A 24,376-nucleotide genomic window follows, 5' to 3' on the forward strand; every position below is an offset into this window, starting at 1 on the left:
TTTGGAATCTTTATCGTATGTACAGCACATTCTGGAAGACTTGCAACCTCCCCCAGATTGTCATGTCAGCACTCCCCACTGTCACTGGCGATTTTATTTCCTTTTGAGTTCAGAGTCTTCAGCCACTTAATTGTCTGAGCCTAGAATATGTAATACCCACATACAGTGCCTTATAAAAGTATTCATACTCCTTGGAATTTTCCACATTTTGTCATGTCACAACCAAAAACGTGAATGTATTTTATTGGGATTTTATGTGATGGATCAACACAAAGTGGCACATGATTGTGAAGTGGAAGGAAAATGATAAACCGTTTTCATTTTTTTTTTTTTTACAAATATGTGAAAAGTGTGGCGTGCATTTGTATTTAGCTTTGTAAAAAACACCTTTCGCTGCAAGTCTTTTTGGCTGTCTCTACAAGCTTTGCACATCTACAGAGTTACATTTTTGCCCATTTGTCTTTGCAAAATAGCTCAAGCTCTGTCAGATTGGATGGAGAGCATCTGTGAAGAGCAATTTTAAAGTCTTGCCACAGATTCTCAATTGGATTTAGGTCTGGACTTTGACTGGGCCATTCTATCACATGAATATGTGCTTTGATCTAAACCATTCCATTGTAGCTCTTGCTGTACGTTTAGGGTCGTTGTCCTGTTGGAAGGTGAACCTCCGCCCCAGTCTCAAGTCTTTTGCAGACCCTAACAGGACTTCTTCTACGATTGCCCTGTATGTGGCTCCATCCATCTTCCCATCAACTTTGACCAGCTTGCCTGTCGCTACTGAAGAAAAGCATTTATACAACATGATGCCATGTTTCACAGTGGGGATGGTGTGCTCAGGGTGATGTGCAGTGTTAGTTTTCCACCACACATAGCGTTTTGCTTTTAGGCCAAAAAGGTCAGTTTTGGTCTCATCTGATCAGAGCACCTTCTTCCACGTTTGCTGTGTCCCCCACATGGCTTCTTGCAAACTGCAAACGGGACTTCTTATGACTTTCTCTGTGAATGCCTGCAGATCCTCCAGAGTTACCATGGGCATTCTGGCTGCTTCTCTGATTTAATGCTCTCCTTGCCTGGCATGTCCGTTTAGGTGGATGGCCATGTCTTGGTAGGTTTGCAGTTGTGCCATACTCTTTCCATTTTCAGGTAATCGATTGAACAGTGCTCTGTGAGATGTTCAAAGTTTGGGATATTTTTTATATACCCTAACCCTGCTTTAAACTTCTCCACAACTTTATCCCTGACCTGCGTGGTGTGTTCCTTGGCCTTCATGATGCTGTTTGTTCACTAAGGTTCTCTAACAAACCCCTGAAAGCTTCACAGAACAGCTGTATTTATACTGAGATTAAATTACATACTGGTGGACCCTAGGTGACTTCTGGAGGCAATTGGTTCTACTGGATTTTAGTTTGGGCTATCACAGTAAAGGGGGCTGAATACAGATGTACTCTACACTCTTCAAATATTTGTAAAACATTTTGAAAACCATTTATCATTTTTCTTCCACTTCACATTTATGTGCCACTTTGTGTTGGTCTATCACATAAAATCCCAATAAAATACTTTGTTTTTTGTTGTAATCTGACAAAATGTGGAAAATTTCAAGGGGTATGAATACTTTTTGAAGGCACTGTATGTGCACTTTAATTACTTCATACATGCTGAGACTGTACACTGAGCTGCACATGAACAGCTTAGTGTAAAAAAACAGAAATGTAGAAACATTTACGACAGACTTGCACAGCACTGTTTTTTTTTTATATAAAAAAACTGACTTCCGCTTAAAAAAAAAAACCCCCAAAAAACTCCTACAAAATTGCAACTTTAAAGTACTTGGAACAATCATGATCAAGCTTGTAAGAATGCTAGAATTTTAAAAAACGTATTCTATGTATTATAGCTTGTCTATTATAATGTATATTTCCCCTTTTACTTTCCAGTATTATTTAAAACCAAATTAAGAATGACTGATTTTGTTTTATTTTGCCCATATGAGTGGGTTTCAGTATACTTCCTGTATCGTAGACACAAAAGGAAGTGCTAGTGGTTATTCTCCCGTCTATTGTCCATTACTTAGGACCATGTGATATTTCAGTTTGACTTTTTTAATAAATTTACAAGTTATGCGCTGCACTTGGGTGACCCCAAAAACAAAATTAATAATAACCAACTCTGTGCTTACTAGTGCGATAATATTAAATACAAATAATATGAATGTTGAATAAATGAACAAGGTGTGAGAAAACAAGTGGCTCCATACATATAAATGAAAAGGAAACTATATAGTGTAATATGGTCAAAATACTTTTATTAAAAGAAAACGCTCCCCACACTGCGGTACTCACATGGGACTGGTGCGTCAGTGCACCATACTATAACGGCTTTCTATGCAAAATCACTGGATGTTTGGTGCGGTATGCTGTGCTGGGACAGCGCTGGTGTAAAGTCTGTGTCAGTCTCTCCGTCCTGGCCCCTCCCCTACGCGTCTTCGACACAGGGATCACGTGTCATCAGGGGGAGGGCCAAGGATGGAGAGCCTGACACGGACTTTACACCAGCGCTGTCCCAGCACAGCATATCACACCAAACATCCAGTGATTTTGCGTAGAAAGCCATTATAGTATGGTGCACTGACGCACCAGTGCCATGTGAGTACCCCAGTGTGGGGAGCATTTTCTTTTAATAAAAGTATTTTGACCATATTACACTATATAGTTTCTCTTTCATTTATATGTATGGAGCCACATTGTTTCCAGCTGGAGGAGTGCAGCAGACACTGAGACTGAGCCTAGAGGTGGCTCCAAAGCGTATTTGGACTCAGGGTAACAGCTGAGTCACACTCTCTGAGGTGAGCACATTAGCTTAAGGGGGTCACGAAGGAGCACAGGAGCATGTTTTGCAGCACTCAGGATATCTTCGGAATGATGTTGGATTGTTGTCACAGCTGAACACCACCTGCACGCATTGTTTTATTATCACTGCTGGACATTATTTGCACGCACTATTTAGAGTGCTAAAGAGAACTTTTTTCATTATTTATTATTTATTAATTTATTCATTCAGACAAGCAGGATACTTTATATTTGAGCACTAAGCACTTTTTATGTTTATTAAGACACTATGTATGGTGTAACAAGCACTAATAAGCACTAATTTATGGTGTAACAAGCACTTGTTTTCTCACACCTTGTTCATTTATTCAACATTTATATTATTTGTATTTAATATTATCGCACTAGTAAGCACAGAGTTTGTTATTATTAATTTTGTTTTTGGGGTCACCCAAGCGCAGCGCATAACTTGTAAATTTATCCTATGCACGTTATATGAAGTGTGATTAGCGAATGCAGCTGGAGGTAGCACAAGCAAGGAATAAGATTATTGTGGCTCACAGAATTTTTCCAATTTGATTTGTCTTTTTTAATAAATCTGCAAAAATTTCAACAATTCTGTGTTTTTCTGTCAATATGGGGTGCTGTGTGTACATTAATGCGGAAAAAAATTAACTTAAATGATTTTAGCAAATGGCTGCAATATAAGAAAGAGTGAAAATTTTAAGGGGGTCTGATAAACTTTCCGTCCCCACTGTATGTAGATCACATCGCAGATATAGCTTAAGGGAAATGCAAGACCATGGATGATGGCATAGCGTAACTCAGTTTATTAAAAAATCATAAATATAAAAAAAAATGTCCACTCACAGAATAGGTGCTGTATCCTGGCACCTGGAATGATCTGCTGATAGTTCAAAAGAGCCGCACGCTGCTCTGCAATGTACCTTTGTATGCATTTTTTATTGCATTTGTAGCACTTTTTACTGCATCTGTCGTTAATGGTATACTGCATAGGGTAGCACAGCTTTTATAGTCATTTACTCTGTACATGCACCCTTGTCTATTGTAGCAACTGGAAGTGTGTTAAAACCCCCATTGCTGCAAATGTATTCCATATGTTGGTGGCAGCGAAAGGCCTAATAGTACTTTTAAACTTTTTCTGTAATGCCTGGTGCACACGATGTGATTAATGAACAAATGATGGTCCTTTTTTTTTTTTTTTTTTTTTTAATTTTTTTTCTTTTAACATAAAACAAAAAAGTGGCTTCCCATGAACCTCCTTTTATACTGTGCATTACATTATGCGATAGTATAGATAAATATGCTTGTGTACGCTGATGTTGCTGAACCCCGTTCAAAGTTTGCAATGCAGCCTTTAAGTTCCAAATTATCTTTTAATGGATAGTGTATCCACTGAAATGTAGTCACAACTTAAGCTGGTTACACATGGCCCAAATATTGGCCGGTTTAGCAGGAATTGGGCAACATTCGGACCAAGTGTACATCTGTCCTTCTAACAAAAGACAGTCTAAGGACAGACTGGCTTTGTTGAAGGGACATGCTTCGGTGAGGGGCAGGTCCCCCTGTTAGAACTCAAAGGCACAGCGGGAGAGATAGCTGCACTAACATCGCTTAGTACAGCGCATCTCTCAGGTTTTTTTTTCTTCGCTTGGCCTGCTTGGTCGAATGAAAAACAATGTGTGTGTGTGCCCTTTTTTGTATAGGGTTTGAACAGTTATTTAAATAAGTGGAGACTGTTTTGTAATGAGCATTTTTTTCACCCTCTTTTTTTTTATTCAGAAATGTACATTATGTGGCCTACTAGGCGCTACGATTGGATGTGAAATAAAAGCCTGTGTGAAGACTTATCATTATCACTGTGGAGTAGAAGACAAGGCTAAATACATTGAAAACATGTCACGAGGCATTTACAAGTAAGATATGATGATCCTGTAATACAAATCTTAGAATTATTACAGCATATATTCAGTTAAAAGCATCTGTGACTTTGCCACTTGATGGGTTTTCTTGTCTCACTCATGCACCCACTTATTCTTTACCTGCAGCTCTAATCTGAGCTGACAGTTAATGACCTCCTTTTCTCCCCCAAATGACAGTTTTCTGGCCTGGTGTGGCAGGTAAACACGCGGAGTTGAAAATCACTGTGCTGGGACAGTGAGTTTTCAATAAAGGCTAAATGACAGATTCTCTTTAAGAGCACATACTGACACATTTATGTATCAGAGAGTCTCTAAAGGGTTTGCCTACAAAGGCTCAGTTTATTGAACTATTACACATGTTTGCAGTAAAACATTTTAGCTACTATAGCTTAAAATAACCATCACATGGCTGAAAATGTTTAGGCTTAATTCACTACTCTGTTTGCCAAACTGACCTCCATGGAACATGTACTATGGCATGTACAGAAAATTGTTCAAGCACTTTAATGATTTTTCATGGTGTTAAAAATGGAACTGCAGTTATATTCAAAAGTCTGTAACCCACCACCCTCCTGATCAAATTTGTAATTGGAATTGCATACCTAGGATGTAGGCAAAGCGACTTTTAAAAAATAGGCAGAGTTTAACTTTTGTGGGGCTTTGGACTGTGTGATCATATTTCCTTCCTCATGTCTACATAGAGCCTGACCACAGAAAAGATGTGCTCTGGGCACATATGATTAACTGCATTCAGGACAAGCACTGCTTACCATGGCCAAGACTAAGGTATAACTAAAGCTTGTATTCCAGTACTCACATACAGTATCCAAGGAGGTGTTAACACTGCTCTTCAAGCCCAGCAGTGAGAATGGTTTTCGATGGGGAGAGGAGTTGATGGGAGTAAGGGAGTACCTTACTATCTTTAGGGTTCTGTGTGTGTATTTTATTTTTGAGGCACACAGTGTAGGGAGACACAGCTGTAGTCCCTGCAAGTAAAGGTGGCTCCACAGAATGCTGCAAGAGAGAGGAGTCGCCCTGAAACGGAAAGCCTGGGCCAACGGTAATAGCACCAGCTTAAAGCCTAACTCCAAACTTTCATCTTCACTTATGTATGTGCCTGCTATGAGCGCTGTATGCAATATTGGCTACACATGGTCTACAGCAGGACAGGGACTTCTGATTAGTTGAGGTGGAGAGATGTGCAAGTGAGGTTATGATCTCCACCCCAGCCAATCAGAGGTAGCGTTATACTCCGAAAATACAAAGTTTCCTGTGAATGGCTAAGCAGCGCTCAGCTCAACTTGATTTTGTTATGGGAAGTCCTCATCATGCTGCCGCTCACAGTGTGCGCATGGATTAGTGAAGGTAATGGTTTGCTTGGACCAGCTTGGTCCAAAGAAACTTTTAAAGTGACACAAAGATGGCGTTTGGACCCTAAACCAGAACATAGGCAAGGATGAAGAAGCTGCATACTCCATAAATTATTAAATCAACTGCTGAAAGCGCTTTAACTGCTTGCCCTCCAGCGTGTGTGTGTGTCTATTATATATATATATATATATATATATATATATATATATATATATATATATATATATATATATATATTACACTGTATGGCTAGTGGTTTTACCAGCATCACGCCAGCCATGGTCCTGGTCCTAGTATTTTTTTTTACAACCAGCAATCCATTTTCATGTAAAAGTGATCAAGAGGCTTAACGACCCGATCACTTTTGCAGGGCTTGGAAGAACAGCCCCACCCTTTCCGCAGCCACCCACTGCTGTTGTAAGAGGTCAGGTTGGCTGCCCACAGAAGGGATGAAGGAACAGCCGTTCCCTTATCTTCTCCGTAACAAATGAAGCCAGAAGCATCAAGGATTTTGTCACTTCTAGTTTCAGTGCTGTCTTGGAGAGCAGAGGTGGAATCAAACAAACCATTTAACATGGTCAGGGGTGCTTACAATATTGAGCTTTTATTTGCTTAAAACCTTTATCCCAAAAGGAAAAACACTGTTTGCTGTAAATGTTTATAAAGTGTTAAAGCGGAGTTCCACACAAATCTGCTTCCTCCCTCCAGTGACACATTTGGCACCTTTCAGAGGGGAGGGGAGGGGGAGGGGGGCGGTTACCTGTTTTTGACAGCTACCCTTCCCCACTTATTGGAGACTGCGCTGCCCCTTGGAAGTTCGGCCCCCCTCCTTCTTCCCCCACTGCCGGGCCAATTAGCGCAGTGCACCATGCATGCGCAGTAGGGAACCGACTGAAGCCAAAAAGCTTCACTACCAGTTTCCCTTACCAGCAATGGCGGCAACAGCACCTGGGGGTCAAACCGGGTGCAGACATTGCGGGATCCCTGGACAGGTAAGTGTCCATATATAAAGTCAGCAGCTACAGTATTTGTAGCTGGTGACTTTTTAATTTTTTTTTTCCCCAGGCGGAACACAGCTTTAACTCAAGTTAGACTTCAATTTGTGTATCTAAATCAGCTAGTACACTCTCCTCCCCCAGACAGACAAGACTGCTGTCCAAACATGCCCCCGTGTTCATTTATCCAGACAGAGTGCACTCTAATACAGGAGGTGTATTATTGGCCAGATTACCAGGTGAAAACAAAGGGGGGGGGAACCAAAAAAAGAAAACTAATGCAGCCACCACATTACATTGGCTTTTAATACTGCTCTACATTAAAAAAAATGTAAGTAAACATTTAAATGGCACAAAGGTCATTAAAAAAAAAAATTAAAGCAAATGTGCATGTAGGTTCGGCACACGCATGTAACGAGTGATTGTACCACATGTAAGATATCACAGCGAATGTCGGAATGAGAGCAATCATTTTTGTGCCATAGCTCACATTTAACCCTAAATTGATAAACTGTAAAGGCCTTTAAAGCATCCCCTTTGGAGACTCTTGGGTACCATAGTTTGTTGCCACTTCACAGGCATGCACAATTTGAAATCTTGACAAGTTTGGCATCTATTTACTGGGCACAACATTGTTTATATTTTAACAAAAATTGGGTATTGTGTTTGTGTGCATTTTTTTCTGAATTTTTGTGTTTGATAAACGGCTGCGTGTATTGTGCTGCATAAAAAAATTGCAAAAACCACCATTTTATTCTTCAGGGCCTCTGCTTTGAGAAAATATAGAATGTTTGTGGGTTGTAAGTAGTTTTCTATATTAAAAAATGCTTATTTTAACAGGTATATGTAAAATTGCAAGTGTTTAAAATACTGAGGGCTCTTGCTTCCAGAGCCATTTTTACGTATTTTGGAACATGTTTAAAATAAAAAAGAATTTTAGTCCTGACTGTGTAAAATCCCCAAAACATTAACATTTTCTGAAAGCAGACACCCTACTGAATAAAATGGTGGTAATTCCCATGTTTAGTTTTAATGTTACACTATATATTAGCGCAAAGTTCTAGGAAACGCAAAAATTCAGTTCAATACACTAAAGTTAATTTTGGGGCATGCAAACACTAGAATATAAAAGATGAGGGTGTGCGCAGATTAAAAAGATACCCAACATGTCAAACCTTTAAAATTGCGTGTGGCTGTCAACTGGCGACAAACTTCACTACCCTATAGTTTTCATAGGCAACGCTTTAAAAAAAACCCCTACAGGGCATCAATTTTTGTTTGTGCTTGGGTTTAACTTACATTTTTTTTTTCCATCAGATCGCAAAAAGTCCCCTATGTGGTGGTGGTTTTGGTAACAGGTTCTCTTTAATGAGACATCAGGGGTCTCATTAAAGAGAATCCTCCCCCGTCCCCCATTGTCAGGTCTGTACGACATACGGACCTGGCAGTAAAAGGCTTAAACCTGCCTGAGTAGTTTTTATCCAAACCAGTCCGGACAATAGGTGTACCATCAAGAGAGCCTAATTTGCAGTAAAATATCAAGTCCATTGAGCCCTACCTTTTATGGCCCATTCACTCTATTGTATTGCATTAACGGGCGTTACATATGTTAGTATGATGAAGTGCCATTTATTCTGAATGGTACCCCACGCACATTCTTGATTGACGTGCCACTGCACATGCTTTGTGCTGCCAGAAATGGTACATACACCTTTTTGGTTTGTTAGGCAGTCTGTTGAAATTAATGGGCTGCCATGATGCAGTGCACATTAGCATGCATCTGTGTACCCCAATGGTGTTCAAAGGCCCTTAAAGCAAAACTTCACTGAGAAATAGAATTCCGCTCTTCTTCCTCCTTCCCATCTACCCCCTCCTATTTTCGGAACATAATTTATAAGGTTGCACCAATACGCTATCGTTGCCAATACTGAGCATCTGCTCAAGTACGAACACTCATGCAAATGCTGATACCTGAAACCAATACCTATGCAGTGCGATTTGAGCCCATACAAAATGAATGGGCTCAAATCGCACTGCAAAGAATCGCATTTGATTTGAACAGGAATGTAGTGCGATTCCTGGCCAAATCTCGTGGTTTCCCCTACCACTTCTGTATGAGCCAAGGCTTCTCATAGTGACTTCAGCTTGGGTTCACACAGGAGTGATGCGGGAAACCACATTCATTTTGTCTGGGCTCAAATCGTACTGCAAATGTATCAGTACTCTCTATTGGCAGGTACTTGACCAAAAGTATCAGTACTCGTATTACCTGGTGAAACCCTAACAAATTGCTTTGGGGGGAGCAGGTTACCTAGTTTTGACAGGTACCCACTTCCACTGGAATGGCTGGCCTAGACAATTCCACCAGCCCCGCACCTCCCTGATCCCCACTGTGACAACTAGTGGGGTTTCTTCTCCCTCCCTGCTAGCTGTCACATGCACGGCCGCGTCACTGATTGACAGTGCTCTGTGCATGGAAAACTACAAGGTCCGGCAGCCTTTGCACCACAGCGTTGTGGTAGTTCATTCATACTTCCTGCCAGATTGTATCTGCCGCTTATGCATACGGGCAAGAAGATCTGCTGGAGACCTGCATGTAACCAGAAATCTGCTGATCGCTGGTGCAATGCTTTACAGGCTCAAAAAATAAATGCACATTTTTCACCTGCAAAAAAATGTATAATTTTTTTTTACAATAAGTGAACTTATCCTTTAATGTTGCTAAGACAAAGCAGTTACACCAGTGGTGACTGGTGGTTTTGTTTTTTGTTTTTTTGTTTTTTGGGGGGGAGGGGGGGGTGAAAACCCCCTCCCAAAGGCGTCCAATAGGTTAGCCTGTCCTTTCAGCCAAACGGGTGACTGGTGTCAAAACCCGCTTCCTGATTGGCTGGGAGGAGGATCAGTGTTACAACAGTGAATATTGATTTGCTATTGTAACACACCTGGGTGGGCTCGGAGTGCACTCTCTGCGACCCGAGCCCACCCTATATTGAAGTCTATTGGAGCCTCTGGCTCTAATCGGTGCTTCAAAAATACAGCCTCTGCATTGGAATCCATGCGCTGGGGTCCTGAAAGGGGCTGGACGCATGGATAGGGGAACCGGCAATAAATGGGGGGGGGGGGGGGGGGCGCGACGCCACCCATGCGCTTTTAATGGACGGGCCGCCCCTGAGTTGCACACTTATTGAAGCTGAACCTTCTGAAGATGTGAGATTTGTCACCTGGTTACTCCGGGACCTGATTTAGAAAGCTCTAAACCACATTTTGCCACAATGACCATTGTTATCAATAAGAGTCAGTGGAAGCTACGAATCGCATGTCAGAAATGTCATTATTTCTGTGCAAATTGCACGTGTTTATAGCGAGTTGAGCCCATTTGTTTCCATTGCATTTTTCCTGCAGCCCCTTTTCCTTTTATCATTTTCTCAGAACACATTGCTTATCACATCTGATTCTCATGCAACCCTCCTAACACTGTTGCAGTGATATTCATGCACAAAGGGAGTGGGGGGCCTAAGTGCCACTTCAAAATAAACTGAACTATTTTATAAAAACTGACCGTTGAACGGTGTTTAAAAAAAAAAACAAAAAACTACTGGTGTTTTTTGTAGACATTGACACCAAACAATTTTAGGGACAGAAAAATATTTTGAAAAAAATCCATTAGCATTTTTTTAAAAGCTGTAATTGTGTTTAAAGGATTTTTTTTTTTTTTAACAGACTATATTGTAAGAATCACAGTGGCAATGATGAAAGAGACGAGGAAGATGAAGAACGTGAGAGCAGGAGTAAAGGGAACACAACAGGTGGACTTGACAGCACTCCACAGCAAGTCAATGGAAACTGAAGAGGAGGGGGAAGGGGAAGGGTTCTGGGAACACACCATCCATTTTTGATGGGAGAATTCTGGACGATTTTATCTACAGTTGTAGAAAGGACTGTGGGGAAAATGGGAATTTTTTTTTCCCACCCAAGCATTTTCTACATGAAAAAAGCTGCATTTGGTTTAAGATGACCTGGATTCATCAACCCACAAAAACTCGTTTTGGGGCTTTTCTTTTCCATACTCTTTCTCCATTCTAATTTTTATATTTTAATAGTTGCTTTTAAATAGACAATTCTTTTAAATTTCTTGTTTACTTTACACCAAGTGGCAGGATTCCTTTTGCTAACCCACAACAGGTATTATTGCCAGTCTCATAAGCTCATTTACCTGTGTGGGGTTTTTTTTTTTTCCCTACATGATTTCACATTGTTGAAATAATTGTAAAATGTAGGTATTTGTTTGAGACACAGTCATTGAGTTTGGTTGCCCTTCTTGTCTTGTACAGCAATATTGTACATGTTTATGACTACACAACTCTAAGATCATATATTGTGACAGAGCGTAGGGCTTTTCACTCTTTTCTTGTTCTAGGAAGAATAAATCCTGAAATGTTGAATTTTGTTTGTGTGTGATGGTGTCATGTCAGAGATCCTAAGGGTATAGAGAAAATGCTGCAGTTGATTTGCAGCTTTTACATATTTGGAACTTTTAAGGGCTTGAATGGTATGATAATCCTACTCCAGTGAAATGGTCTTCTGCTCTCACTGAATCGTATACGAGTAAGCTTCAAAGAAGTTGCTACATGTAACTGTGCACAGTCACATCCTTATTTAGTATGAGATCATCCATTGGAAATTTTCATCAATATATCTGGAATTGCAACGATGGATTTCATTGATTTTAACTATCTGAGCTTTTTATTTTCATTACAGTAAGAGGTTGAAAATTAGTCACTCCACTGCTTGGGTTGCCTCTGCTAAAAAAAAAAAATAAAAAAAACCAAGCAATATAGCTGAATTTTTCCTGTCCATCGAGGGACTCCAGAAGTATTTCACCTTTTAGGTTATACTGCGGCTTATGGCAGATTGGACACTGGCAAACATAAAGGTTTAGGTCAGCCCAGGATACTCCCTCATACTACCAGCATGCCTCAGTTTCTTTGCTGGTGTCCTAAAAGGATAGACCTCATCTAATAATTTTTTTATAATTTTTTTTTTCTTTCTCTTTTCTTTCTGCACCATTTATTTTTCTAAATGGTGTTTTTTGGGTTTTTTTGTTCCATTTAGACATCTTTTCTACACCCTTTTAGAGCTGGCTTCCGCATATGGTGCTTTCCAGACTGTTCTAGTAACAAGTTGCCTACAGAGCTCTTTTTAGGTCCAGAGCAGTCTGCATTCAATCACTGCTTGCTCTGTCTATAAAGTCGCACTGTGTAAGCCTACCTTTTTACATAGGTCCGTAAGCACCTTTGAACTCCTTGAATTCTTGTTCTCCCGTGCATCAGAAACTGCTGTTTGATCCCATTCGTCTCTTCTCTTACCCACGGTGTTTTTTTCCTTGTCTCCATCACCTCTTCGAGGAGAGTGCCTGAACTTTTGCGGCCTTATCCTGCAGGGCCCAGGTCGTCCTCTTGCCCAATGTAGTTTCTGCCTTTCACCGCAACCAGAACATCGTTCTTGTGTCCGTCCCCAGTTCATTAAAGGGAAGTTAGGAAATATCCCTTCATTGTCCTAATCTGATCGGGCTGTGAGTCTCTCTCAGCCACTGCTTTCAGAAAGACAGATTCTCTTTTTGTAATCCCGTATGGACTCCGTAAGCTTGCATCCGCTACTTGTTCTGCCATCTTTAGGTGGCTTAAACAGACCATAATCTAAGCTCATTAACTCAGGGATCAGGTCCTGCCCTTTCCTGTCAAGACGCACTCTACTGGATTTGTGAGTGCTTTTTGAGTTTTGGGCATCAGGTAACATTTCTCAGATTTGCAAAGCTGCCACCTGTTCGCACGTTCACTAGGTGTATATTGTGCCCTCATCTGATGCTTAGGGCATATATTCCTTTTAAGGTGGCTTTTTGAAATGCAGGCAGTTCTCCGTTGCTGTCTTGGGCCTGTTGGCATTTGCTGCATTACCCACCTATTAGTTGGACTGCTTTTGTACATCACAAAGGTTAAAGATTTTCTGTGCTTTTTTGTGCAATGTAGAATTTTTGTACTGGCTGTAAAATATTTTTTGAAGTTCAGTGAGGGAGTCGGGTCCCAACCCGCTTTTTAATGATCATTCTCTCAGTACTGATTTGCTATAAAGTAGAGGCATGATGGTAGTAAGGGGGATTAATCTAGGCTGGCCTACAGTTTGTGTGTGCTTTTTGTTTTTGTTTTCTTTGACAGTTTCTAATCCTCCTGTAGGTGGCAGTATAACCTGAAGGTTTAGTCTTTCTTTGACTCTCATTGGACTCCAATATGAGCATTTTATGGTCAGTATGAGAACTCTTTTTGCATCTGATCATTTTAATGTGACAGACAAATCTCAAACCACACGTGAGTCACATTCATACGTGACCTAAATCTGAGGTGATTCCAGTTTAGGTGGACAGATCTCTCAATCCAGATTTTAAAAAAAAAATTTTTCTATGTTAGGAGATCTGCCCTTCTATGCCTCCGGCTGATGTTGATCAAAGGACTTCATGGCCTTGGCATAAGAGCCCTTTCACACTGGGGCAGTGCGGGTGTCAACAGTAAAACAGCGTTATAAAACGGCGGCCGAAAAAGGGTTAAAACGACTCGCAAAGCCCCGCTGTAGCGGCACTTTGCCGGCGGTTCTGCAGTGGTGCCCATTCAGATCGATGGGCAGGAGCGGTTTAGGAGTGGTGTATACACCTCTCCAAGGATGCTGCTTGCAGGAGTTTTTTTAACGTCCTGCAAGCGCACCGCTCCAGTGTGAAAGCACTCAGTCTTTCACACTGGAGAGACAGGAGTGGCTCTTTACAGGCGCTATGCAGGTGCTAAATCTTCTGACCACCTAGAACTAAATTTCTCGGCTTACAGTACATTTTCAAAGATCTAATGAAACCGATATGAAAGACTTTCAAATTTCGGCCATACCAGTTGATCATGCAGGTCCTACAAACCAACAGCCAGTTACTGCTATCTAGAGCTAAATCAACTTTTGGTTCAAGATTTTCAATGTGATTTGTATTTGGAACTTTTAGAGGTTAAACTAATTAAGTTCTTGAGCAATGCATGGCATGCATGTCTCCTGTTTAATTAGATGTTCTGGTCATGAGACCCTGAAGTGATGTGTTTCTTCACTCCTAATACTACTTCTAAAGACTCCAAATGTGACTCCTCACCGATTCAAATCGGTAACTCTTCTGTCTGTTTTATATCAATCAATATTGGGAGATTTTGTTAGTCATACCTAAGACAAGTACTCCATTACATTGCTGCTAGATACTCTGCCTCCAATAACCTTTGATGTGTGTTTCTTTTTGAGGTGTTTTACTGTAGTGCATGTACCCTGTAACTCTAAGGTAAGAAGATTGTTCTAACCATATTAAGTAGTGCCTTTAGGTCTCAAGAAATAACCTGTTTTATCATAACATTCAAAGGTACATGTGTTTGTATATGGATATGGGTAGATTTGGAATCAAAATCTAGAAGGGTTGTGACTATGAAACAGGTTTACTTTACTTAATGTACAATAAAGTATACAACTCCAGAACTTTTTTTTTTTTTTTTCTAAAATTTTGGGTAGAACTTTTTATTGTGGTCTCTGTGCATTTTTTTTTTTTTTTTTTTTTTTTTTTGGAGACTCGCTCTTAGTGACCATTGCTGCCATGACAGAAAGTTGAAACAAATCCAACGTTTAAATAACAGGCATCCTTAAAGTGGAACTTCAGTCATTTTTTTCATCTATTAAATCCTCTGCTCTTGTTTTAACTGTCGATAATACAACTTTTTTTTTCTGCCAGTAAATACCCTATACAGCCCACTTCCTGTTTCTTGTCTGGAAAAATGCCTAGGCGTTTGGCAACATGCACAGCTCTTTCTCTCACTCTGGTGAGAGTTTGCCAGGAAGGGAGGGGGATGAGTCATTAATGGGCCAATCAGAGCTGGAGGTGTCTGCCTTTGTAAATCCAGAAAGTGAGCAGGCAGCAGCTTCAGCTGCCCACAGTTAAAATGATTGCAGCCAGACTCAGTGGAGGGAGATTTCTGCAGCATATTTGGCAAGTACAGAATCACAGTATATATAAGATGTGCAAAGTGGTAGGAGGGAAGCTTCAGAATGGCAAATATACTTTTATTACAAATTATGTGAGCAGACTGCAGTTCCCCCTTAAAGTGTCACTAAACACACATCATAAAAAACTATCAAATTGTTATTACATGCTTTTCATACTCAGTCACTGTGAGATTCGTTTTCTGTATTCTGCAAAAAACCTGGTTGATCAGGCTGCTCTCAATGTCCGTCTTCTGTCCATGTCCCCAATTCAGCTAAGGATTTTGCAGAGCAGTGTTGGCAGCTCTGCACATGTCAGTGACTTTCTATGCTGAGCATTTCTTCTCTATTGCATCTGAGCAGCCATGTGACTATACAGTCTCCCTCATGTGGATACACAGTGGTAAATGACAGCCAGCTCCCTCCCTCCTCCTCTGTGCCAACTAACAAGCTAAACACAATAGGAGTGGAATATTACATGTAGATTGATGGGGCTTCACCTTCCCTGTTCTAAGACACAGGCTGGAGGGGTGCAACACAGCCTGTGATTGGCAGAAATGTGCCCATACCATGTTATTGCCAAAACATAATAAAGATTTGAGATATATATGTGTGTGTGTATGACAATTTAAAATAGCATGCATATATATATATATATATATATATATATATATATATATATATATATATATATATTAGAGGTCGACCGATATATCGGCCGGCCGATATATCGGCCGATATTTGGCTTTTTTTACTTAATCGGCATCGGCCGATTGTGCTGATAAAAAAAGCCGATTATAACTTCAGCGGGACTTGCAAATGACTTCTGTAATAGAAGTCAATTGCAAGCTGTTTAAAGTTTGTCTTCTCCCCTCCTCTGGGCAGCCTGCCAAATATGATAAGAAGATACATTTGTATCTCTTCGGGTTCTTTTTATCAATAGACTGAACTCCGTGGAGAAGTTCTCAGTTTAACCATTTAAAGACTAAATCTTTTTTGACATTTGTTGCTTACAAGTAAAAATCCTGTATTTTCTGCTAGAAAATCAATTGGAACCCCCAAACATTATAAAAATTTTTTTAGCAGAGACCCTAGGGAATACAATAGCGGTTGTTGCAATATTTTATGTCACACGGTATTTGCGCAGCGGTCTTTCAAACGCAATTTTTTTTAAAAAAATACACTAATTAAAAAAAAAAAATAGTAAAGTTAGCCCATTTTTTTTTTTTCATCCAAAAGTTTTGATTACCTGTTTTTGTGTATTTAATATTTAAGATATAGTTATTTTTTTTTAATCTAAATTCTACATACAAGTGAACTGATTGGAGGTTTGTTTTGTTCAATAAATGTTTAAATGTAAAAAATTTTCTGTATCACTTATTACTTAAGATTGCTTTCACACTGGAGCAGGCATGCGTTGACGGTAAAACGCTGTTAGTTTTAGTGGCGCTTTACCGTCATTTTAGCGGCGCTATTCGGCTGCTAGCGGGGCGCTTATAACCCAGCTAGCGGCCGAGGAAGGGGTTAAATGCGCCCCTGAAGTGCTGCCAAAACGCTATGCAGGTGCTTCGGCAGCGGTGCGCATTCATTTCAAAGGGCAGGAGTGGTGGTATGCACCGCTCCAAAGATGCCGCTTGCAGAACTTTTTTTTACATCCTGCCAGCGCATCGCCTCAGTGTGACAGCACTCAGGGATATCACACTGAGACTGCAGGGGAGCCGTTTTACTGGCACTTTACAGGCGCTATTTTTAGCCCAAAAGCGCCTAAAAAAACGCCCCAGTGTGAAAGGGGTCTAACTGTTAGATTTTATGAGATGAAGGGGGAAAAAGAAAAAAAAAAAAAAAAATCGGCCTAATATATTGGCCCAAAAAAATCGGCATCATATATCGGCCATCGGCCACCGCGATTTCTAAATATCGGCATCGGCATCGGCCAGAGAAAAACCCATATCGGTCGACCTCTAATATATATATATATATATATATATATATATATATATATATATATATATATATATATATATATATATATATATATATATTTATATATGTTATTTTATTTTTGTTTTACATATGTTCAGTAGCTGAGGACTAGAAGCTGCTCCTGCTTATGTTTCCCTGCAGACAGGCTGGGTCATGTGACAGCTGTAGATCTATTTAGGAAAAGGTATTTAGATGTTTTTTAATTAAAATTAGTGCCATCCCTCCATATACAGAAATAGCAGGGACAATGTAAATTAAACAGTGTGTGTTTTAGTATCATTTTTATGCATCAAATCACAACTGATCTTGCTGGTATGAATGTGCTCTAAATGGAAAATCTCCCAATGGGAACACCTGTTCTGGTGACAAATTGTAGGCTTTTCCCTTGCTGGGAGATGGGATTCCTCTAATTTCCAGTTGTCTCCAAGTATCAAAGTGATGGAGAATCTCTTCAGTAGGGACACAGAAATAAAAACCTGGCAGGTTCTTGCCCCTCATCAGAATTTAGAAAAAAATAAAAAATGGACAAAAACATTTTGGCTGGCATTTCATGTCAGTGTATCTTATTTCAAATATCTCTGCTTGTTGGGTTGAATAGAACTGTTGTATTAGGTCACATTTAGTATCTTTGTGCCATCTGTACAGCAATGTGACATTGTATGGAGTACACAAATGATGACCTAAGGTTTCTCACATTTTATAAATAACCAATGGACTCAAAACTAAATTAGTTGGTGCTGTAGTTCAAACAGAGGTGTGCTCATGAAAAAATATACTCCACAGTGAATAGCCAAGTTTGCAGTCCTCATTTAATGAGCAGCAGGGTAAATAGTGGTGTTGTGATCCATTATGTTTTGTAATCCAAATGAACTTTAGGCTGACTGTACAGTCACCACTTTTTGTTTGACCCAAAATTTTAAAGCTGCTTCTAGCAACAAAGGGGATGCTAAACATGAGATAGACATGTTAATAGTTTTGTACAGCAACCCACAATTCTGCTGAAATTTTTTTTAAGCCATATACAAATTGCATTCAGTCTAGTGCATTTTTGTGCCTTAGGCTGCTTTCACACTGATCAGTTTTTCTTCCACTTTTGCGGTAAAAAAAAAAAAAGCAGAAGAAAAACTCATGACCATGAAAGCCTATGGAACGCTTCACACTGATCAGTTGTGGTTCCGCTGTATTTTGTAAGATCCTACTTGCTGCATTTTTGGTGCGGTAAAAATAGCCACACCAAAAATGCACCTCTCTATTGATATGAATGGAAACCGCTTTAAAAACACCTCCGGTTACATTTTTGGTTCGGTTTTTGAGTTGCATGTATGTTTTTTTTGGGGTTTTTTTCACAGGTGCAAAATGCAATGCAAATGCAGCAAAACACATGTGTTTTCATCTCAATGTGAAAGTAGCCTTAAGCTGGGCATACAGTTAGTACATTTTGACTGGTTCCTGTCAGCAGCCTCCCGCTCACATCCTTATATTAAAAAAAAAAAAAAAAAAAAATCGAAGGAGATGAGCAGAAAATTGTCAGCTAAGCAGTGCCTGCTTCCAATGAAATGCATGCACTGGTTGAGTATTTTGAATATACAATGGCCGCAGCTGGAGATTTGTCAGCATGGATGGAGGAATCTATTAAGATTTTTTTTTTCATTTAAATTGTGTCTCTGTGTATGGCCAGCTTAAGTCTGCTGTCCTATTTTTATATTGGATGCCTGTTTTTGCTCAACCTAACTGGTACCTGTTAGGATTTTTAGGAATGTTAATAGATATTCGGGATGAGGGACTCAATTCACCAAAGAATATCTCATGCGATAATTGAATCACTCGACACATTTTTCCAATTATCTCATGAGATGCTGAAAATGTCAGTTTACGGTCACCTTATGAGTTATTTACCTCACAAACCAAAAACATGAGGTAAATAACTCACAAAACAGTGTTAAAAGTCAATTCACTAAAGGACAGAAATAACTGCATGAGTTAAATATGTAGAGGTCCAGGCATGAGGTATTTAAGGAATGTCAAATTTGGAGTAGGCTCTGCCTTTTTGGATCAGTTTCTTAACCGTAATGCATAGAAACCTAGATAGAAATGCAACAAACAGACCCAAGGCGCTCAACCATAGAATGGACTAGCAGTTATGTGTGGTAGTAACATGCATCCTTTTGACCCAGTCCTGTGCTGCATGCAATCCACTGGAGGAATGGAGATTCCAAAACAGAAACACAAAGGTTATATGCTGCGCACTGGTAAACACAAAGGCTATATGCAGCACAGCATATATCCTTTAGGCATAGAAACCTAAATATGGAAAAACACGGATTCATCGGGACTGATTTAGCCTGGGTTCACACTGTAGCGATGTGGGAACCAGCGTGATTCCAGTGCCAGTTCCCGCATCGCATCTCTCCCGCAGGCAGTTCACACTACCTTCTGCGATCTGCTGCGGGTGTCAATACAATGTTAATGACACCCCCAGATCAGTTCACAGATTGCAGTGTGAACTGTGGATTCAGACAGGAATCTTATCGCATGGGTGAGAACACCCATGCGATCCGATTCCAGTGCGGGGAAAAGAAAGTCCCTGTATCTTTTTTGTGCAAATCCAATGCGAGTTCAGATCAGCACTGTAGTGCGGGTAAGAATCACATGCGATGTTTGTGTTCGCTACAGTGTGAACCTGGGCTTAAAGTATAACTAAAGGCAAAACTTTTTAATTTTTTGTTTTGGATAGAGTGAGATTTAACTTTAGTTGTTTTTGATGCACCACGTGCCCTGTGAAAGCAGCTTTCCTTTGACTGGTATTCCAGTCATCTTTTTTCTTTTGTATTAAATTAAATTAATACATGCTGCAGGGACCGCACTGTCTTGGTGAGTTGGCATATTTTATGGTCTAAACCATTTTACCTCTTTATTAGCACTAAAAACAAAATATCCTTTTATTGGACTTGTCTTTTGTCAACCACCAGACTAACTATGTAAAAACTGACAGGGGTTCTAATCCTCACCTGTATCCATTTCACTGGGTATCAAGTCATGAGATAAAATGCCAAATGACTTCATGAGTAAAATACCTTATATGTTGATGAAATAACTTGTGCTTTATTTTAGTAGCTTTTTTTTTTTTTTTTGTGAGTTGTAAAAAAAAAAAAGTTTGAAAAAAGCTAATGAGTTATTTTATCTCAGATTTTAAAAGGAAAATAATGCTTTGTGAATTGAGCCCAAAATCTCTAAAACCACCGTGTATTGCATTAGACTGTTTTCACATAACCAAATAAAGTTTTCTAATTTTCTCCCGTTTATATAAATTGTATGCAGTGGCCTACAGATATTGTAGGGAATTGGAAATATGTCTTTTTTGCAGCAGCAGCAGCGGCATGAATATTGGCACATTTTTTTGTGCACCAAATTAATGTTCTTAAAGGGGTTGTAAAGGTAAATTTTTTTTTTTAAATAACAAACTTGTCATACTTACCTTCACTGTGCAGCTCGTTCTGCACAGAGTGGCCCCGAACCTGCTCTTCTGGGGTCCCTCGGCGGCTGTCTCAGCTCCTCCCCGCAATAACTAACCACCTTAATGCGAGCTCTCTCGCATGGTGGTTAGTTATTGCGGGCGCGCTCCCGTGATACAGCCGGCGGCTATAGCCGCTCGCTGTATCACTCGGCCCCGCCCCTGGCGCTCCGCGTCATTGGCTGTGATTGACAGCAGCGCGAGCCAATGGCTGCGCTGCTTTCAATCCATCCACTATAGCCAATCAGCGACCAGGCTGATCGGCTGAATGGAGGTCGGGAGCGAGCGGCCGAGTTTCGAGGTGTCAGGTAAGTAAAACGGGGGGGCTGGGGGCGGCGGTATTTTCAAAAGTTTTTTCACCTTAATGCATAGAATGCATTAAGGTGAAAAAATGTATACCTTTACAACCCCTTTAAGGCAACTGCTATGTGGTGTTGCACCAGCCGTGCCAAGTCTCATTAAAAGTGCTTTGTTACAGTTTCTATAATTGTACAATTGGATGCAACAACAGTGTTCTAATCTTAAAGGGGTTGTAAACCCTTGTTTTTAAAAAAAAAAAAAAACAAACTTGCCTCCACTGTACAGTTTGTTTTGCGCAGAGTGGCCCCGATCCTCGACTTCTGGGGTTCCCCCAGCAGAGCTGGTGGCTCCTCCCCGCATCCAGTGTCCACGTTGGAGAAGCGCTCTGCTAAGGTGGACACCCGTGCGGTTGCGTTCCCAAGTCTGACTTCTGTGTACATTCACGTAGAATGCAGAACTCGGCCCCGGCGCCCATTTAATTGGATTTGATTGACAGCAGCGGGAGCCAATGGCTGCACTGCTATCAATCTATCCAATCAAGAGCCGAGACAACGAGCAGAGAGGTAGAGCGCGTCTCCGCCGAGAGAATGAACGGGCTCAGGTGAGTAAAACGGGGGGGCGGTCAGTGAGAGTTTTTTTCATCTTAATGCATAGGATGCATTAAGGTGAAAAAACACGAGGGTTTACAACCCCTTTTAAAACATTTCCTAATATATAGACTATTACTAGAGGGGTGCAAGTACTGTAGTCAACTTAACTTCGTAGCTTTGTGGCAGTTTTATAAGTTGGTCACAGTAAGCGCTAATTTAACAGGCATATAGAAAATTATGCATTTTCAGGGTGTGCCAGCCTTTGAATCGAATAGTTTACATAACTCCTGGTAAAACACAAAGGCTGCTATAAAAATAAATAAATATATATATATATATATATATATATATATATATATATATATATATATATATATATATATATATATATATATAATGACTTTTTTCTATTCTTGTCACACCTTCCACCGGACTGAAATAAAATTACAGCTGTCTTGCATAAGAATTGAGATTGTACCTTATCACTACTGTACCGTATCACTACAGTCCCCACAATATAATCTGTAGATTGTTTAACCCATAGCAATCAACTGATGATTTGCTCTGAGCAGTTCATTGTAATTAGCTTATAACAGGTTGACTTCAGATTGTATTTTACTGGCTACTCTAGCCTGTACACCTCTGCACTGTGCATTAATAATGTAATGGTGAGCTTATTTAAATAGGCAGTGTGTGACGTGTTGGAACCTTTGCAGCCACTGATTTGACTACAGTAAATGTGTGGGTTAGTGCACATTGCAGCTAATCCTAGTTGCTTTATTGTACAGGTCTGAGTGTTCTAATATGGTGGAGGATGTTTGGGACAAGTGAAGAATGCCCTGTACATCCAGGCTTATTCAGTATGGCAGAGAGGAACTGTGAATAATACAGTAAAAAATATAAACTAATGAGAATTCACTTCTCACTCTTCTGACTCTATAGTAGGTGAAATCAGGTTGCTGAATTTAGCATATTATTACTACAATGTGTTCTGCTATATTAAATAAGGCAAATGTACCCTCTGTGCTGTGTATGTAGCACAGTGCACTTGCTTCAAACTTGGAGTGACTGACAATGAGAATGACTGTTGAGAGTGATCACTATACAACAGGCTTGTCCGTTATTTAAACCTGAGGACCAGGACCTAATTTTATGTTTGTAAAGTGATGTGGTTGCCAATTTTTTTTTTATCATTGCATCTGAAATCCTATTCCTATAGTCCCCAGGCATATTTGTTTTTGGGCAGCCTTGTTGTAGAATATATCAAACAGTCATGTTTGCAAAGTGCCTTACCATGTAAATAATTGTATTTGTATATTCTTGACGAGCATCTCCTGGATAGTGACATGTTAAAATTTAGTAAAGTGTACATCTTTGTATTTGTTGTACTGTAGGTAGGTGTAGTTTTACTAATAAGGCATGAAAACTTATTTATATAGTAGGTATGTAACATTTACATGCATTGTATGTATTTAATTCTGCCATTGTTTTATAACCTATTATTATGTTAAGCTTTAGTAGTGATTTCTAAAGCTGAATTTTGGATCACTGTTGTATGACCATGTTAGGAATTGTAACAAGCTTGTTTTATCAGTAAAAATAGATATATTGGTGACATTTCATGGCAGACGATGTATAGTGTCACGTTGCTCCAGCGCGGTACAGCAGGAATAGAATAATTGCCTGAGGTTTATCGGCTTGGTGTACAGTTAAATCCTGTGCTAGAAAAGATTGTTCTTTCATGCTCTACAGCTTTTCTTTTTTATGGAAAATGTTTTTTTTTTATATTAAAATGAATACAAACCTCTTTTAAATAGTGTTTTTTTTATTTTTATTTTTATTTTTTTTTTATTTTTTTGTTGTCTGTTGAGAAGGCCCAGTCTTAAAATGACCATTCTGTAGCGCTTCCATGTACATTAAATATTTCTTGTAGCTTTCTGCTTATTCAGTTAAAAAGATTTTTTTTTTGGGGGGGGGGGGGTGGCTTTGAATCATTTACCTATTGCATTAAGGACTTGGCAGTGGGGTCTCAGTGTGTGTCTTTTCAGGTCTGTCCACCTGCTATAGCCATTAACTTGGGCTGATTTACAAGAGGAGTTGAGAATCTTCACACGATAAAATATGTGAATATTCATGTCAATTATACAATCATGAGCATCAAGCAAGGTCCTGTTCACTTTGAACACCCACTCATTTGCAGATGAAACGAGTAAATAGATATTTTCATTTCACATAATTAGAGTGCCTATTAAACAAGAATTAAGCCTAACAAAATGCTGGCAGGTGGGATTTTTGTGATGGAACAGACCCTATTAGTCTCTTCTGTCATAAACCCTTCTTCCTGCTTGTCAGTGTTTTTGTACACCTGAGCCATGAATTTACAGCACAGCCCTGTGCTGTGATGGGACTCCTGTATGCATGTGCAGGAATGATGTCTTTGCAATCTGGCCAACCAAAGCCCAAAGGTTTGTAGCCTGGAAGGAAGACCGGTAGAGGATGAAAAGCGCCAGTGATTGTCAGGAGCGCAAACAGAGGATCGCAAGCCAGGAAAGTCTGCCATATAATACTAATGAGCTGTGCATACTCCCACATTATGGCTAAAAGCTCCTGAGACCCAATTGAAAAAATTAATTGGGGGGGTAATTTTGAAGGTTTAATTTCACTTAGTGCAATTTATTGTGTGAAGATTCTTGTCTCCTTTTTAGTAAATCTGCCTCAGCGCATCTCCTGAAGTAGGAGGCAGGGCCATTTGATATTATGTGGTTTTAAAACAAATGTAAGTTTTTACATGCATATTTGTGCATGTAATGAA

The 24,376-nt window shown here is 39.8% G+C and overlaps 1 protein-coding gene across 1 annotated transcript in view; it reads left to right on the forward strand.

Annotated features, from left to right (window-relative positions):
• Nucleotides 1-23,378, forward strand: part of PHF6 (PHD finger protein 6) — an 80,741-nt gene extending 57,363 nt beyond the window's left edge. The window contains exons 9-10 of the mRNA XM_073599182.1: nt 4,632-4,765; nt 10,858-23,378. Coding sequence (XP_073455283.1) covers nt 4,632-4,765; nt 10,858-10,984 — 261 coding nt within the window. The 3' untranslated portion in view covers nt 10,985-23,378. The remainder of the gene's footprint in view (nt 1-4,631; nt 4,766-10,857) is intronic.
• The last annotated feature ends 998 nt before the right edge of the window (nt 23,379-24,376 follow it).

Source organism: Aquarana catesbeiana, linkage group LG09 (genome assembly GCF_042186555.1).
Source record: "Aquarana catesbeiana isolate 2022-GZ linkage group LG09, ASM4218655v1, whole genome shotgun sequence".
In the NCBI taxonomy this organism is placed as follows: domain Eukaryota; kingdom Metazoa; phylum Chordata; class Amphibia; order Anura; family Ranidae; genus Aquarana; species Aquarana catesbeiana.